Raw genomic sequence first — 11,046 nt, forward strand, 5'->3', positions numbered from 1 at the left:
AAAGTTCTGGAGGTGGATGTGGTTGTGGCTGCACAAAATGTGCATGTGCCTCCTGCCACTCCACTGCATGCTTAAAAATGGTCATGGCCCAGTGCAGTGGCTCGCACCTGAAATCCCAGCCCTTTGGGGGCCAAGGCAGAAGCACTTGGGGCCGAGGAATTGGAGATTAGCCTGGGCAACACAGTGAGACCTCGCCTCTTCAAAACAAAAAGTAGTTAAGATGCTAAGTTTTATGTTATATGGATTTTACCATGACAAAATGGTTGGTGTTTTGGTTTTTTATTTTCGAGACAGGGTCTTGCTCTGTTGCCCAGGCTGGAGTGCAGTGGGCGTGATCTCAGCTCACTACAACCTCTGCCTCCCAGGTGCAAGTGATCCTCCCTCCTCAGCCTCCTGAGTAGCTGGGGCCACAGGTGTGTGCCACCACGCTTGGCTAATTTTGTATTTTTAAAAAATTCATTTGTGGAGACAGGGTCTCCCTATGTTGCCCAGGCTGGTCTTGAACTCCTGGGCCCAAGCAATCCTCCCACTTCGGCCTCCCAAAGTGCTGGGATTACAGGCCTGAGCCACTGCACCTGGCCTAATTTTGTATTTTTTAAAACTTCTTTTGTAGAGACACGGTCTCCCTATGTTGCCCAGGCTGGTCTTGAACTCCTGGGCTCAAGCAGTCCTCCCACCTCGGCCTCCCAAAGTGCTGAGATTACAGGTGTGAGCCACCGTGCCTGGTCGACAAAATGTTTTTTAAAGCAGGCTAAATGTTTGACTAATGACACCACAAGGAATGGCTGTCCCCTCACTCTGGACAGCTCTCGGGATGTGTGGCCTGACTCCCGTCTCCGGAGGCTGCTGCCTCTCTGGGTCGATGCCGTTTACTCTCCAGGCTGAAGGTGGAGGAGAGGCACTGTGACCGGAGGGCCCAGCACTAAGATGCAGAGCAGAGAACTGAGCAGCTGAGCCAAGAGAGCCTCGCTTCTCCTCATTAACCAGAGTCCAAGGGACAGACCTAGTCATGTTTTCTTGCACAAACAGCCATGTGAAAACCTCTTGCCTCTGAAGTGTGGTCTGGCAGCCACGGCTGTGCTGCGTGGGAGGCAGCCCCGGCCCAGTCCTGACCTGAGGGCATGGGGGCCCAGCCTGTCCTTTTGGCCTCAGGCGCCCTTCTCTGTTCGTAGCGTCTACATCAGTCTGGGCAGGAGCAATGCCTGGAGAAGGTGCTGGAGGAGCAGGCAGCTCACTGGCCACGGTCTCCCCGTGCCTGCGGGTGTCAGCAGTGTGGATAAGGCCAGGGGACTGCTGCCACCGGTGACATTGCCCAGGGCACCCCATGGGGCAGCGAGCAGTGTCCCCAGGGAGCTCAAGCCATGGGCCTGCCTGGTGAGGGTGTGTGGGCCTCGGTTGGCAGGCGGTCCCAGGGCCTGCCCAGGTCTCCCAGTCCTCTGGGCCTGGATGGCAGAGGAGTGGGGAGGTCATGTTATAACCCCAGGAATGTCGGTCACTAGAAGGGTTTTGCACCAAGACGCTCACAGAAATGCTCTGCAAAACTCTCTGCAGAATTCAAGACTTTAGCACCAAGGGGAGAAACCATCCCAAGCAGAAGGGCCTGGGGGGCCGCTTGGGGGCCCGGCTCTCAGGAGTACCCAGCCAGCCCTTGGGCCCAGTGGCCATCCTAGGCCATCCTCCCCGGTCCAAACTCATGGCCTGGGAATAAGCTCTGGGCTCCCGGGGAGGAGCCGCCTCCCTCTGGCAAGGCCCGGGCCAGTGTGGTGCCGGGACAGGGCTGGGCTGCCCCCTGGTGGATGCGCTGAGCACCCTGCTGCTGTCAGCCCAGGAGGGAGGGGGCCGTCCCTTGCCTGGTCCTCTCTCTTGGCCCAGGGCGCTGGTGACCAGCAAGCAGTGTGGACCCGAGTTGGCGCCTGGGTGGTAGCCAGGGGACCTGTGGGACAGAACAGCCTCTGGGGACAGGGCTGTGCTGGGAGGGGGGGTGGGGAAGACGAAGCTGTCCATGGTCCTCTGGAAGAACAGGAGCTGCTTCTTGCCCAGCCCAGGCTGGAGCGGATGGCTCTGTCTGGCAGCAGGCGGCACCTCTGTGTCCCTAGGCCACGAGACAGGCCCTGACCAGGTCTTCCTGAATCTCAGGGAACGTGAGGATTGGGTGAGTGGCCGGGGGCCCCCAGGGCTGCCTTGCCATTCCCTGGTGAGGGAGCCTGCCATCACTGCACCTCAGCTTCCTCACCTATGCCCTGCTCGGACAGGTGGGGATCATGAACCAATGCACCGAGAGGCTGACAGCAGCGCCTGGCACCCAGGAAGTGAAACCACACACCTGAGCCCAAGCTCCAGAGCTGTGCACCAGTGCCGGCCCCAGCTTTGCCCTAGCCCTGCAAGGCGAGGGAACTGTCACGGTGGCAGTGGGGTGGGGGCCCGGGTGTGCTGGGGTGGGAAGGGGCGGGCAGAAGAGAATTCTGCCCAGGGACTCCCTTGGCCACACTCTCCCACTGCCACTCTGGACAGTGAAGACAAGGGAGCAGTGGCTGCCCCAGCACGCAGTGAAGTCTGGTCCTGTAGGATGGACACACATCCCCAGAGGAGAAGAGGCAGAGCCTTGGCCTGGCTACAGCATCTCCTGCATATGGCTCAGGTGAGAACTTGCAGCACCAGCCCAGGCCAGCAGGGGCAGCAACGACGCTGACGTGGACTCCCGTGGTCCAGCAAGGACACTGCCAATGGCCAACTGCCCTGAGCAGGGCTGGCAGTCCCTGGAGTGGGCATGGGTGGCACTTTTACCCAAGCAGGATGCTCTGTTTCAAGAGCAGGGAGGGTGGACACGCATGCAGAGGGGAGCCACGCTGCACCTCCCGCCTGACCACCCCTCCAGGGGCCCCACATCTGACCACCTCTGAGGCCCTGCTGCAGGCAGCTGTGCCAGCCAGGATGAAGCTCCCATCCCCACCCCCATCTCCTCCATCCCCATGTGGCCGCATGCCAACTGCCAATCCATCACCTCTCAGCTCCCAGCACCTCCCTTCCTTGCCCACTTTTGCCTGACGGGAACTGGACCCTGTCAATGTTTCTCCTTTGCCAGCAAGTGCAATGCCAGGCTTTGTCAACAGAGAACAAGGCAGGACTGTGGGAGGCAGTGCTTCTACTTTAACTCCTATGGCCAGGGCCAGTGGCCTGTGGAAAACCCCAGTGTCTGGTCTCTGACAAGCGTCTCCTGCACCTCAGGGGGAGTTTCCTGAGAAGTAGCTTTGGCCCCTGGCACCCTAGAAAACCTCTCTACCACCTGGGCTGGCAGCCACACCCTCTCTGTGGAGGTCTGAGTCTCAGGAGGGTGCTGGGTTCCTCCTAGTTCCAGGGACCATTCTCTCCAACCACTGCTCCAACTTTCACAGCAGAATCTTGGCAAGGAAGGGAATTCAACTGACATTGTAACTCTGCGACCCACACAATTAAATGTTGCGTTTCTCATCAAAGCAGCCCCGAGGCTTTAAGGAACGAGGGACTCCTCTCCATGGCCACAGCAGTCCTGATTCTCTGACTGTGATCTGCGCTGTGTTTAGAGACCTGCACGTGTGGTTCCTTCCTGTTAGTGCTGCTGGATGCTCAGGGGGCCCCTCGCAGCCCTTGCAGTCATGGTCATCCTCATGGCTGTGACAGCCTCACACAGCAGCACCTGGGCTCCTGAGGCCCTCAGTTCTGCTGGTGCCTCACGGCCAGCATGGGGGATGGCTTGGTTAACCGTGAAGCCCCCCCCCTCCCCCATGCTGTGGACCAGCAGCCTCCCCTTCCCACCAGCTAGGAGCTCAGGCCTGCAGCCTAGCCCAAGCAGCAACCACATCACTCCCAGACTCCACCGCGGAGGGTCTGTCTCCGGGCCCCCTCCTGACATTGTGATGTTGCTATTCCTTCTCCTGCCCTTTTTGGTAGCTAGCTGCTTCGTCCTTGTTAGTGACTCTTTCATTACGTTTTCCCCATTGGAGTGATGGGTGTGGTTTCTGTCTCCTGAATCATCCTTGTTAGTGATTTTTTCATTACATTTTTCCCCATTGGAGTGATCGGCATTGCTTCTGCCTCCTGACTGCGTCCTGAACCAGGCCCCACTATCCATTCAATGCTCAGACCGAAAGCTCAGGCACCAACCTTGACTCTTCTCTTGCCTTTGCCTGCACATCCAGCCTGTCAACAAGTCTGGCGTCCTCTCCTCCAAACATCCTGAAATTTGCTCTCTGCACTCACGGGGCCACTGCCCCATGCCCCCGAGAACAATCCTAGTCCCTGCCTTGTGGGGCCTGTCACAGACGAGAATGTACCACCCCCAAATCTGCCTCTTTGGCATCAGCACTATTTTGAGCAGATTATTTTGAGAAACTGCAGACACAGGAGAAGCTCCCTTTTGTAAGAAGAATTTGCATCCGTAAAGGAAATTCCACTGGTAAGGGTATCTCCTCTCCGTACCAGGAAGAGAAAGGCCCCAGATCACCGAGGCGCAAAGGCTCCTGTCGGTGGAGAAGGCCCCGCCTTAGCTGTACCACAAGCCTTATCCCCGTCACTGGCCCCCAACACCCTTCTTCCTTTGGTTTGGCTGAAAATGGATTTAAGTCAAAAGTGAGAGCCGCCTGTGAGCTTCCCTGCCTCTCCGCGTATCTCCCGAGTATACACAAGGCACACATATGAATACACTCCTGTTTGTTTTTCTCTTTTCCCAACAGGGAACTGTGAGGGGAGAGAGAAACTTATCTTCCCACACGGGATAAGGGAATTGCAGGGCCTGGCACGTGCAGAAGCTGCCAGGGTGAGGCTCCCCATACACCGTACCCACCCTGCCCACCACGAGACCTGTACCCTCTGGGCAGCAGGCGTTGTGCGCCCCCGGGTACCTCGTAGGTGGAGCCGTCAGCGCAGCGCAGCACCCCATGTCCCTGACGCTGGTCCCGGACCCAGTCGCCGTCGTACTTGTCACCGTTCCTGGGGGACACACGCACAGAGTCCACTCTCAACAGGGGGAGCCAGGTGGTGGCAGTGACTCAGACCGGCTCCTCCCACCGGGCTCCGCAGGCACCGCGGGACCAAGGCAAAAATAGGCCCGAGCAGATGGCCCCAAGAGCTCCTGCCTCGCCAGGGCCGGCTGGGGGCCGACGACAGGCGGTGGGGACACGTCCGCCCACCCCCACCCTAGATGGTAGGCCTGCTCAGGACGCGCTCAGCTTCCGCCACTCAAAATGGGAAATGACACAGGAAAGGCAATGGGAGGGGGCTGCAGTCTCCACAGCCAGTGAGGCTGAGACTCCGCCGTGGGAATTTCCACACGGGCTGAAGATGCCCAGCACTTGGGAGGCGGGAGGCTCTGCTGGCCGGAGGGTGCCCCCATCCTCATTTAGACCTGGAGATGCTCCTGTGGTGCCACTTTGCTGCCAACCTGACGTTCTCAGGAGGTATTTTAATTGGGGGGGGTGATGTTTTATCTACTAAACACACAATTGGTCAATTTCAATAAACAAGGGGAAAATTACAGAATAACACCGAAACCACAGAATATGGTTCAACAACTTGGCACTGGGAGGGGGTGGTGGGTAGACAGCAGGGGCCAGAACAGGCCCGGGGTGTCCCATGGCAGTCCTGTCTACACTCCCAGGCCACATGGCCTCACACCTGCCCTGTGTATCTGTTACGCGCCAGGCAGCACCTGCAAGACTCATACTCACTTAAAGAGCACCTGCCCATGGCCGTGCCTCTTGTTGTCATGGAAGGAGCCCTGGTACACTTGTCCATCCCGGTCCACCAGAAACCCGTGTCCTGGAGAAGGGACCGAGAGACAGACTTGGCTTTGTGCCTCCTCCTGCATCTGAGAAGGAATCTGCCCTCTGCTCCCTGGAGGGCGGGCAGGAGAAAAGTAGTGAGTCTAGGAGGCATGGGGCTCAGGGCCCCCCCAAGAACATGACAGACCCTCCAGGCCTGGCTACACAGAGGCCTCGGCACGGCTCGGGGAGGCTCTGAACAGCAAGGGTGGATGTGCTTTGGGACAGGTCAGTCAGCTGACAGGGCAGCAAAAATGGCCCTGGGGTCCAGTTCTGAAAGGTGCTGTCGAGGGGCCCTGCAGACTGCCATCTGAGGCTGCACAGGCTCTGCGTCCTGCTGGGGTGAGGATGGGTGCAGTTTGGGCCTGTCGTTTGTTTTTACAAGAAACTTCAAGTTCACAGTGAGGAGGGCAGGGCTTGACCTGAACGAGGAGAGACTCAAAAGAGGATAGGGATTTGTAAACTGTGGCATTTTCAGATTTTGGACAACTCAGAAATTTGAGAGTATTTCTGCTGCTTTTGTTTTGTTGCTGTTGTTGCTTTGCTTTTGAGACGGAGTCTCGCTCTGTCGCCAGGCTGGAGTGTAGTGGCATGATCTCGGCTCACAACAACCTCTGCCTCCCAGGTTCAAGTGATTGTCCTGCCTCAGCCTCCTGAGTAGCTGGGATTACAGGTGTGTGCCACCATGCCCAGCCATTTTTGTATTTTTAGTAGAGACAGAGTTTCACCATTTTGCCAAGGCTGGTCTCAAACTCCTGACCTCAGGTGATCCACCCACCTTGGCCTCCCAAAGTGCTGGGATTACAAGTGTGAGCCACCACGCCTGGCCTCTGCTTCTTAACATAAGGAAAACACTGGAAAAAGAAGCTCCGTCTGTGGTGGAGGGTATTATGTGCTTGACTCCTGTCTCGGGTGCGGGTGGCCTTTTGGCTGTGGGACTGTGGACCGTGCCGGGCCTGGCTTGGCTGGGTAGAGGGACAGGGCACAGCCCCTCCTGGCTTGAGTCTGGCCTCCTGACTTGCTTGGGCCAACAGAATGTGGAGGAAGTGGCTAAGCTGTCCAAGACTACTGGGCAAGGAGCTGGGCTTCCCACGCCTGTGAGGACTTCAGGGACCCTCAGGCCTGGCGGAGTTGCTGTGGCTGTAGCCATTTAGTGACCCCACATAAGACCAGACCAGAAGCCCCTCCCCGCAGGGCCCAGGCCAACCTACTGACCCCAGGATCAAGAGCAGTTAATAAAGCAGTGGCCATTTTAACCCCTAAGCCATGGATGTCTGTTCCGCGGTAGTGAATAACAGAGCTGCACCAAGCGCCACAGGACCCGGTGGGCATACTGGTGTACGCAGGTGGGCATACTGGTGTACGCAGGTGGGCATACTGGTATACGCAGGGCATAGGACATGGCCTAGGGGTGGGGAGAAGAGGGCATGGGCCCCCTACCTCCTTTCCCACCCTCTGAAGTCAGGCAGGCCCTATCAGAGGTTCCCGAACCCGAGTGGATGTAGGATTCCGTGTCCTGAAAGTGCCCGCCCTCACAGCACCCGGCTCCTGTGGACACCAGACCTTCCCGCATGCCGTGGGAGACCTCCCCTTCGTAACATCCGCCGGCTTTGTACTCCATGACGCCATATCCTTGAGGCTCTCCCAGAACAAACTGTCCAGAAAAGGTGTCTCCTGCATGTGCACAAGGAGGAGGGGAGACAGAAGGTTCAGTTCAGGGCTGCGGCCCCAGTCGGCTCTCCTCTGTCCCTGACTCATGAGACGCAGGAACCATTCCAGAATGGATGTCCCTGCCTCCATCATACTACTCAGTCTGGTTCATGAGGGAAAACATGGTAAGCAGGTCTGGTCTCCCCAACAGCTGGGCATGCAGACAGCCCCAGGCAGACACTCTCTGTGGGCATCTATCCTGAGGGCAAAGGACCCTCTGGTCAGTTTGCAAGGTGAAGGGTGAGCTTTTTCCCTGGCTCTTTAAAAACTGAAAGCCAAGCCTGAGAGAAAACACCTCCACTGAGAAGCCACCGACCCCTCTGGTGTGAGGGTCTGAGGTTCCTGGAGACATAGCTCCTGGCAACGAGTCCCCAAAGCTGGTTTCCCACCTAGGGATACAATGTGGCTGAAAAAGCTTTAAATAAAAGGAAATAGTGTAACTTGGGACAGAAAAATCTTTATTCCAGGAAAGTGTCTCTGGAAGCCTGAGTTGCTCTCAGCGGGGACCACAGAGCCTCTGTCAGGTCCCCCGGGCTTCCCAGTAGGCCAGGCCCCTCACGGCACAAAAGCTTCCCGTCTACATATCACACCTTCTGCATCTAGACTCGCGGGACCAACTGAGCCCGATGGGTTATGAGAAAGGAGTGAATGTGCCATTCTGGCTACAGCTCACCTGACCAGGCCCAGTGCCGGCGGCCTTCTCCCATGATCTCTCCGTCCACAAACGCCCCTTCGTAATAACTGCCATCTTTAAATAACAACTTCCCGTGACCTGGCAGGAAAAATCGTCATGTGAACTCAGACAGTGGTTGGGTTGACTGCGAATGACACTGTGCAGTGTTGGGCCTGTTTCTCAGAACGAAGAGCTTGGCTTCAAAACCTGTGTTTGGCTCCATCACTCAGGCTATACGTGTATTTAAAAATAAAAAAATGTTCTCAAAAACATCTGCCGAAACATGCCTGAGCCTTATCCAGAACAAGCAGAGGAATCAAAGTGCAGGCAACCAGCCTGAACAACACGGAGAGACCCCGTCTCTACACAAAATTTTAAAAATTAGCTGGGTATGGTGGTACATGTTTGTGGTTCCAGCTGCTCAGGAGGCTGAGGTGGGAGGATCACTTGAGCCAGGAGGTTGAGGCTGCAGAGAGCCGTGATTGCACCACTGCACTCCAGCCTGGGTGACAGAGCGAGACTGTCAAAAAAAAAGAAAAGAAAAGAAAAGAAAACTGGGCAGAGTGGCTGGGCGCAGTGTCTCATGCCTGTAATCCCAGCACTTTGGGAGGTCGAGGTGGGCGCATCAACTGAGATCAAGAGTTCGAGACCAGCCTGGCCAACATGGCAAAACTGCATCTCTACTAAAAATACAAAAATTAGCTGGGCGTGGTGGCAGGTGCCTGTAATCCCAGCAGAATCGTTGAACCGGACCGAGTTGGATGAGCCGAGTTGACCTTGATCTAGCCTGGCAAAAAGAGCAAAATCTGCCTAAAAAAAAAAAAAAAAAAAAAAAAGAAAAACTGGCAGAGAGCAGATACAAAACTGCGTGAGGAGGCCGGGCGCGGTGGCTCACGCTTGTAATCCCAGCACTTTGGGAGGCCGAGGCGGGCGGATCACGAGGTCAGGAGATCGAGACCACGGTGAAACCCTGTCTCTACTAAAAATACAAAAAATTAGCCGGGCGTGGTGGCGGGCGCCTGTAGTCCCAGCTACTCGGAGAGGCTGAGGCAGGAGAATGGCGTGAACCCGGAGGCAGAGCTTGCAGTGAGCTGAGGTTGCGCCACCGCCCTCGGGGCGGGGCCAGAGAGCCCGCCCGTGTCTCAAGAAAAAAAAAAAAAAAAACAACTGCGTGAGGAGCACAGTGGCAGGAACGTCCACACCACCGAAGGTTCATGGCACTTGCCTGGGGTTGGGGGGTACAGGTGTTATTGACTTTATACTTGCTTTTTTTGTTTTGTTTTGAGATGGGAGTCTCAGTCTGTCACCCAGGCTGGAGTGCAGTGGCACAATCTCAGCTGACTGCAACCTCTGCCTCCTGTGTTCAAGGGATTCTCCTGGGGCAGCCTGCCGAGTAGCTGGGATTACAGGTGTGCCTTACCACGTCCAGCTATTATTGTATTTTTAGTAGGGTCAGGGTTTCAGCATGCTGGTCAGGCTGTTCTGGAACTCCTGACCTCAAGTGATCCGCCCACCTTGGCCTCCCAAAGTACTGGGATTACAGGTGTGAGCCACTGCGCTTGGCCTGACTTTACACTTTCTTTCTTCTATTACTTAGACTTACTACAAAGTAGGTTCTCTTTATAATCAGAAATAAACCATAAAGCTTGTTTTCAGTCTGGAAAAGACAAATGAACTCAACCTCTAGGGAGAATTTCTAAGTTGCAGCTTCCTTTGCTAAAGGTGGCCCTCCAGGGGGGTCTCCCAGGTCTCTGTTTCCCCTGCCCATCGGGCCTTACCCTGAGCAGCCAGGGAAGCACCAGGGTACAATGGGCTCGAAAGCTACAGGAAATGCCACTTGCCCACCCAACCTCCCGGGGAGAAAGTGGCTTCATCAGCTGTGGGGCAGCAGCTGCAAGAAGAGACCACAGAGGCTTCTCACCGTGCTTCCTCCCTCCTTTCCATTCTCCTTCATATCGAAAGAAGGAATTTGGGTATACGTAGACACCATAACCTGAGTATTGAGAAGACACGCACAGGTAAGCACAGACACTGAGATGAGGGATGGTCTCCAGTGCTGAAGGACGGAGTGCAGCTCCCTTGAGAGCCTTCAAGGGGTTGGTACACATCACCTTCAGCAGACCAGAGGCGACCTGTGGGGCTCATGAGCTCTCCTGTCGACTGTTGGGCCATCCATTTGCTCATTTGATTATGTGACAAGGATGAGGACCTACTTGGTGCACAGAAGACAGGCCCAGTGAGAGGACGGCTGGCTTGAAACAAGTGCAGGTCCTTGAGAGAGCAGAGGTGCTTGGGAGGTGGTGAGGGGCAGGTTGGGAGCCTTGTTGCAGGAGATGAGTGAGCCAGGGGAAGGCAGAGCGGCAGTGTCAGTGAGGCACACAGGGGAGGAGCAGACTCTCCCATCCCCTGCTGTGGCCCTTCAGTGGCCTCCTATCCCTGGGGCGAAAATCCACACTCATACCCAAGGACAGCCTGGCCGGCTTCATCTCTTCCTAGTTGCTGGATGTGCCACCCGCCAATTCCCGCAGTTCCTGGAATGGGCAGGGCTCCCTCCCCACCAGTTCCCCAGGCACATCTTGGGGGCAGAGTTTACGGGGAAATGTCGGGGAGGAGGGCAGGGGGTTACCACAGGCTACTGTATCTGTCCCAAATCAGGGTCAGGTTCTACCTGAAGATACTAGTGTTAGCTCTGAGTTCATTCCAGACCCGTTTATTTGATTCTAGAAACAGTGCCTATCAAAACCTGATCTTTTTTTTTTTTTGAGACTGAGTCTTGCTCTGTCGCCCAGGCTGGGGTGCAGTGGCGCGATCTCGGCTCACTGCAACCTCCACTTCCTGGGTTCAAGCGATTCTCCTGCCTCAGCCTCC

The 11,046-nt window shown here is 56.2% G+C and overlaps 1 protein-coding gene across 8 annotated transcripts in view; it reads right to left on the minus strand.

The window, feature by feature from the left end:
- The window catches only part of MORN1 (MORN repeat containing 1), a 69,267-nt gene that overhangs the window by 57,345 nt on the left and 876 nt on the right, over positions 1–11,046 (minus strand). For 3 of the 8 annotated variants that reach the window (XM_032758669.2, XM_058444577.1, XM_058444578.1), the window contains exons 1-6: positions 10,392–10,936; positions 10,100–10,171; positions 8,179–8,277; positions 7,359–7,469; positions 5,703–5,793; positions 4,878–4,965 (exon numbers count right to left, since the gene is read on the minus strand). In XM_032758669.2, coding sequence (XP_032614560.1) covers positions 4,878–4,965; positions 5,703–5,793; positions 7,359–7,469; positions 8,179–8,277; positions 10,100–10,171; positions 10,392–10,581 — 651 coding nt within the window. In that variant the 5' untranslated portion in view covers positions 10,582–10,936. Of the gene's footprint in view, positions 1–4,877; positions 4,966–5,702; positions 5,794–7,358; positions 7,470–8,178; positions 8,278–10,099; positions 10,172–10,391; positions 10,937–11,046 lie in introns of those variants that run through there. The other 5 variants (XM_032758673.2, XM_058444575.1, XM_058444580.1 and 2 more) reach the window with 3 other exon arrangements.

This window comes from Hylobates moloch, unplaced genomic scaffold, assembly GCF_009828535.3.
Source record: "Hylobates moloch isolate HMO894 unplaced genomic scaffold, HMol_V3 SCAFFOLD_9, whole genome shotgun sequence".
NCBI classification, from domain to species: domain Eukaryota; kingdom Metazoa; phylum Chordata; class Mammalia; order Primates; family Hylobatidae; genus Hylobates; species Hylobates moloch.